Source organism: Montipora capricornis, chromosome 13 (genome assembly GCF_036669925.1).
Source record: "Montipora capricornis isolate CH-2021 chromosome 13, ASM3666992v2, whole genome shotgun sequence".
In the NCBI taxonomy this organism is placed as follows: domain Eukaryota; kingdom Metazoa; phylum Cnidaria; class Anthozoa; order Scleractinia; family Acroporidae; genus Montipora; species Montipora capricornis.
In genome coordinates, this window is record NC_090895.1 from 23,282,689 (window position 1) to 23,289,879 (window position 7,191).

The 7,191-nt window shown below is 40.5% G+C and overlaps 1 protein-coding gene across 1 annotated transcript in view; it reads left to right on the plus strand.

Moving 5' to 3' along the window:
• Window positions 1-306: 306 nt before the first annotated feature.
• Window positions 307-7,191, plus strand: part of LOC138030087 (hemicentin-1-like) — a 35,982-nt gene continuing 29,097 nt past the window's right edge. Inside the window, exon 1 of the mRNA XM_068877946.1 lies at window positions 307-468. Within this exon, the coding sequence (XP_068734047.1) occupies window positions 402-468 (67 nt within the window). The 5' untranslated portion in view covers window positions 307-401. The remainder of the gene's footprint in view (window positions 469-7,191) is intronic.

Sequence of the window (7,191 nt, forward strand, 5' to 3'; positions counted from 1 at the left end):
CAATTATGGAAGTGCAAGTTAACAAAACAAAGATAGATGAGTCGCTATCGCGGTCTGGTGTTAAATCCATGTTTTATGATGCCAGGATAGAACGCTTCATATGATTTTACGACAGAACAGTAATAAAAAAAAAAATACAAAAATGAAGATCCCAATATGGGCCTATCCCAAATGGCTGTTGAACAAACCATTAAGACCAACAGTACTATATATAAAGAAACGCTCTTTAACAAAAATGATAAAGCTCGGCCTTTCTGACCTCGTTTTCATGGTAATTAGTCACCAGTTCCGCGCACTGGCCGCCATTATGAAAGTCGTGTATCGCTTGACCTCTTTCAAGGCCAGATTAAATTTGAATAATTTGCAACACTCTAAAGTGATGCGTTGCAACTCCTTGGATCATGAGGAAACGTAGCATCTTTAGTGTCGGCCAAGTCCTTTTCATTGTAATCTTTCTTCGAAAGGCAGGTAAGATCTTAAAGATAATAGACAGAAATGACAGTACGGTTTTCCATACATATGGAAGACGTAAAGACGACACTCACAACTGAAGCTTAGCAAAGACTCTTTTCTCGAACTGAATGCACTAAGGAAATAGGCTTTGCCGTCAATTCTTAAAGTCAAAGGGTTTCATTTCCTGGTTGCATAAAGAATGTGGATATATACGACACCCAGTGCGAAATACCAAAATCTAATAGAGAGGAGTAGCTTGGATGTTAAAAACTCCTCAGACAAAATGTAAGAAAGGCTTTTGGAAACACTACATGGCATTACAACTGTTTTCAATCTGTGTTAAATAATACTAAATAGTTAATCAAGTGTGAACGTTCGTGCAAAGGTTTTGCAGATAGCGTCAGCCGAAGATTCAATTTTTTTTGCGGCAGACGCGAATGGAAAGTGGACAGAGAGAGCCAGGAAAAAAATCCCCCTTATATTCCTGTCAGTGCAATTAAAAGCATTGAAGATAATTGATATGGTTAGAGCCTTTGACGAGGGTACGCTGTCCCTCGTTTCCGTGCCAACACAGCTCTAGAAGAGTTCTAGAAGCGGAAAATAATGGCTTCGAGAAAGCAAGGATTGCCTGACTGATCAAGGATGGTGAATGGCTGTTTATCATTTGATTCAAACCCCGCTGAAATCACCATAAAAATGAAAATGATAAAGCTGTCTGCTTTGCCTGACAGGAATACAAAGATCCTGACGAGATTTCCAAGAGGAAATCAAAGGTGACTTGAAATGATGTACAACGAGAGAATTTGGAAAAGAGTTCAAGTGATCCACACAGAATTCGATCCTAATATATAGATTTAGCCAAGCCTAAAAGCGGAGCTTCCTGGTTATTTATTCTTACTGCCTGTAGGGTTAGTGAAAATAAAAGGTTTCGAATCGTGCACGTTTTGATGTTTCCGGTTGCTGCTTAATTAAATCATTTTCTTTGCTTTCTTCTATAGAAAAATTCATTGCCCAACTAGTGAACTCCACGGCAAATTTCACGCTAAAAACCGATATCGCATGAATCACGAAGCGATGAGTGCGATATCCGTTTTTCGAGTGAAATTTACTTTGGAATACACCAGTTTGGCAATGAGTTTTTTCTTGAAAGGCATGAGAAAGAAAACAAGCACAGCCTCAGCGAGCGAATGGAAAAGGAAAAAAGCCATTTCAGTGTCAACTGTCAATAGCCAGCGAATAATTAATCACGCTAAAATTAGAAACCATAAACTAAACGTTTGTCAGTTCAAGGTCAAAAAAGTAGTTTTACCGATGTAAATTTATTCCACTTTATCTCTGAAAACGAGAAAACACGTTAGGTTGGCTTGGTGCAAGAATCGGAAAAATACGGCAATGCAACCAAGAAAGGACGATCTTCAAACAAGATCCCCTCCAACAATAAATTACCATTAGGTGCTTTAAACAAACCTCTGAAAACACAAGCTAGTGACATTTCCATCTAACTTTACGAGAACTCATTGCGATTACGTGTTTATAACATAAGGACAAAATATTCTTATCACTGTCCAGGCACAACGAAAACCAGTTGGGCAAACGGATTAAAAAGCACTTGTTCGCTCGCATTTTACAGCAAAACAAACAAACAAATCAACTTTTTCTTTATGTCCAAAAGAGTACAGATAATTGTTATTTAATTCCAGTTGACAATCAAAATTGGAGTTTCTTTCCTAACAAAGGAAAGACCGACTAAGCCACTTTTAAGAATACGCATCCACTTTACATAACTTATCCGTAAAAATAAAAGAATTAGCTATAAGGGGGTGATGTGAAGTGCTATATTCTACCCATGTAATGCGCCGATCAAATCGAAACTTCAACAACCCCCCTCCCCCCTTCGGGCAAACCCTGGACATTTGACTATCTCCTGTGCCCGGGGAGTGGGGAATTTGAACCGGAAGTGTCAGGTTTCAAATGAATTATTTTTTTTTCGGGTGCCGAAGTTTTCTAAAAAACAATTGTTGTAAATATTATTATTTTTGTTATAAATCTGACATTCTTCTCAACGGCTATGGATCATGCGTGACACTAACTGTGACGTCCCGTGACCTACATGCACCCCACGTGGTCGTTATCTAAAACACGTGTTTGGACGAGATGGAAGAGTTTTAAGGAAGAGATGTAGCATTTGTGAGCGATTGGCTTTCTAAAAGGTCTTCATACGGTCCTTATTAGGGACAGGAGGAGCCGACGACGATTGTGCTTTAGTAGGGTATGACAGACAAATCCGACGATAGGGTAGGGCATTTGAACACCATTTTGGCCCGAGGGCGGGAATTTGAACGATCCAATCTTCAACAGTTCAAATGCCCGGGCTTTGCTCAGGGAGGGGGGCAGGGGATGTTGAAGTTTCGCATAAACCATGTGAGCGTTAGCCCTACGAACGGAAATGGGCCCGCTCAAGGACAGAGAAAAACTCTGACAAGAGTGAGAATTGAACTCTCGACCTCCGTGTTAGATCACCGCTGTTCTACCGACTGAGCTACAAGGTCAGACGGGAGCAAATCGTGGGAATTGAAGATGTCAAACTCACGACAATAAATATGTACAAGTACAAAGGGTTTCGTTTATGCAAACGTTGGCCGTGTACTCCCATCTGACCTTGTAGCTCAGTCTGTAGAGCAGCGGTGATCTGACCCAAAGGTTGTGGGTTTAATTCCCACCCTGGTCAGACCTTTTCTCTGTCCTTGAGTGGACCTATTGAGTAGGCTGGGCTAACGCTCACATGGTTTACATCAGTAGAAACTAGCACTTCTCATCACTCTCTCATAGCTAATTCTGTTGAAATATAGTGCTACACGGCCGACGTTTGCATGAAAATAACCTCTCGTAAGAATAACAAACGGTTTAGTGCCAAGGAAAAAATTTGTAGAGTAACTTCTTCCGCTAAGTATGAGCTATTACTGGTATTCTGTTTTGTCGTTGTCATTCTCTCTCACTCATTCCTTTCGTTTCTGTTCTAGACATAGGTCCTCCAGGCACCATGTAACCTTATCAGAGTTTCTAAAGATATGCCAAAAATTGCAATACAGAGAAAAAATCAGCTCTCAACAAATTAAAAATAGACACTCAGCTTTAAGTCAATATCCCGCCGATGCTTGACTTGAATAACTGCGTAGCCACCAGTGTGGACCACAGCTATCATGATATGTCAAACTGGATTGAAACCAGCGAAAAACATTTTCCTAACCATTTGCCACCTGAACACGAAAAGCCTTGACTGTGTAAGAACTATAGTTGACGTAGAATGGCTGTGTAGCCGCGTCGATTCACCGAAAGCGCGCGAAAGATGAAGCTTCGTTTATGTTTTGGTGACTTAGCCTGGGTTGAGCCTGCAATCCAATCGAAAAACAGTAGCTGGTCAGCGGTCAAAAAGCACACCCGCTGATCTCTGTGAACTCTAACCTTGAGCCCGCGATATGGTCACTTGATACTGGTCAGCGGATACATTGTTTTGACAGCTGTCACTTGATCATAACATGGATGTCCAATGTCAAAGATGTATGGTCACATTGGCATACATGGAGGGGTGGACGTAGAGATGGACGGTGGATGACGTCATCGCTATAAAACCTGGATCTTGAATCACGGGTTCATTTTCCTTACATTCACGAATCTCGGAACCTTTTTTTTAGGAATTCACGTATCACGTAGTTGGATAGAGAATTGATCAATTTCTTAAATGGAAGCAAAGTTCTCAAAATATTTCTTGAACTTATAAAGTTCTTTTTTACAACCTCGATCTCTTGGTCTGTCTTTCGATAGGCTGCCACGTTTTTTTGTCCATTGGTTGTCCTTCAGCTTTGCCCGATTCCGGTCTCAAATAAAACGAAACGAGTACTCTGACGCTCACCATTGCAACAATTCGCAAGTGAACACGTGTTATAAATTTGACAAGCAGCTTTCATTTCATTTTCCAACGAACCAACCTCTATTGGTATATATAACGATTCACCCATTACAACTTTAAAGGATCACGCGTCACGCTTAATATATTATCCACGAATCACGGGTGTATTTCTTCAGTTTTCCCGATCCACGCTCCACGCTTGGAAATTTTTACCTCAAATTCGGCTAAGAAAACGTCCCCAGTTTCCAGTCATCCTACCGGAAAAACTTTCTCGGCCTTAAGAATTTCGCAATTTGGGCCCAGTTGCTCAAATTTCTTTGCTTTCAGCGAAGTCCAGGGTCCGAAAATGGTACTTATCGGCAAACAACAGAATTCATTGCACTTCAAGCTTTGTTTTAATATATGTAGCCTAGCTTGCCATATTCGAAATACATGCTGGTTGAATCGGCAATCCCATTGACAGGACAATAGTAAAATAATAAAGAACCATAATTTATAACAATAATAATAATGATGATAATAATCTATAAAATTAAAATGACACTTCTACACTGTAGCACTAAGGACTACATTCTCACTAGTTAAGGGCAAATAATTCAAAGAATTCAAATAATTCTATTTACCAAAAATTGGCTAGGGCATCTTAACTGCACTATTTGCTTATTTTTAAACACGGTCGTAATTGTTTAATGAGTAACATTTTGTTTTCGAGACAATCAAACTTGTTCTGGCATTTTTTCAACAACCCTGCCTGCGTGTTTATTATCCTGTTGTTTACGCACTGACGAGGTCTTGCTTTTATGTCCATCGACGCGTACGAACAGATGCCCACGGATGTATTCGACATAACCAGCTTTGCACAGGTCACACTTGAATTGATATACAGCGCATTGTTGGTCAATGAGCTGAGGCTTTGGCTCGCCTTTCGGGATCTCCGGGGCAATCTTGCGACTCGTTAAACTGGCTGGACAGTAGTTTGGAGCTTCACACTGAGATCTTTTAACTGCGTCTTCATGATATTAGCAGACTCGTGGTCTTTAAAGGGTATAACGACCCGAGTAGTGTTTTCTGTGGTAGCTTTAGACCGCAAAGAAGACTGGTCAGCGACCCTTGAATCTAGGAAGGTTTTAACAGTGTAGTCCACAAGGTACTGGGGATACTTCAGCTTAGAGAACATAAATTTCAGTCGCTCGCAGTCCTCAGTGAAGTAAGACCACGACGATGACAGGTGATTTGCGCGATCGAGCATAGTTTTTAGTAGGTTACGCTTGTACCAATTGTCGACATGACTGTAGTAATGGACTGAAGTATCCCCAGCACTTTGTGGACTCCACTGTTAAAACCTTCCTAGATTCAAAGGTAGCTGACCGGTCTTCTTTGCGGTCTAAAGCTACCACAAAAAAACACTACTCGGGTCGTTATACCCTTTAAAGACTACGAGTCGCAGTGTGACGCTCCAGCCAGTTTTTACGAGTTGCAAGATTGCCCATGAGTTAACGACAGGAGAACCAAAGCCTCAGCTCATTGACCAACAATGCGTTGTATGTCGGACACACCCGTGGGCATATGTTCTGAAAATAGAAGCAAGATCTCGTCAGTGCGTAAACATTAGGGAACTTAAGCACACGCGTTTTTGAGACGCAGACGGCAACCGGAAGTGAGCTGTTTTCCCTTTTAACTTGTCTTCACAAAACCACACTTACATTGCTAAGTATCTTTTCTTCGTTAGAGATGATTGGTATAAAAATCTGGGAGACACCACTGTCCTGAAACGTGAAATGTTGTCTTCCGGTTGCCGTCCGCGTCTCAAAAACGCGCGTGCTTAAGCTGCCTATTATGATAATAGACACGCAACCGTTCCGGATGACCTTCGCAATTGCTTTGAGTTTTTAAAAAAATTGCCACAACAAGTTTGACTGTCTCTTTAACGAGATGGTACTCATTAAACAATTAGGACCGTGTTTAAATGTACAATATGACTCAATTCCCCCAAGGTATTTGTCTAACTTATGCAAATTAATGACTCTGAACTTTTAGTTATTCTTTAAATCGCATGCCTAATTTAGTTTCCCTTGACAATGGCGCCAAGATGTCGCCGAAACGACGGACGTTTTCATCGTTAGGTTTTGCCTGTAGATGTTTTAATTATCTAAATCACTGTTGATCAGAAATCTAGAATAGAACTTCATTTTAAATTCTTGTAAAGATATTCTATTTTGTGCTAATTTTTCAATGTACAGATATTTAGCGCAGAGAAGGGTACAGTTTTTCGTATTCTTGGAGTTAGACTTGAAGGAGGCTTTCAGTTGGAGATAGCGAGAGAGAGGCAGCATTTTCTTAATAAATAAACAAATCAATTGATTAATTAATTAAACCGTTTAATGAGTAAAGTTCTATAGCCCAGAGACAACTACAAAAGGTATGGATAACAGAATCGTTCTCTCGGCAGTAGATACAAAGCGTGTCATGTGATGATCATTTTCGGGATCAAAAGAATGGACTTCTCTCTTTGTAACAACTACTTTGTGCCGGAGCTGCAAACAAAATTGTCTCAGTTTGTTGTCGCTTGAGATATACCTTACACGGCTAAAGAAAAAAAGTCAATCATAGTGGCCTCTGACTTTAAGGCTCTCTGCCATTTTTCACTCCCCTTCAATGTGTGTTTGGGTTCTTTATCAGAATCCAGTACTAGTTCCTATTCTTTATGGTAATATCAATACTTTGCTGGAACTCGCTCACTGAGGTAGACTTATATATCACAATATTTTAGCTACACACAGCAGCTGTAATTCCTAGCCTCGGTTGTTCAAAAGGTGGATAACGCTATCCAC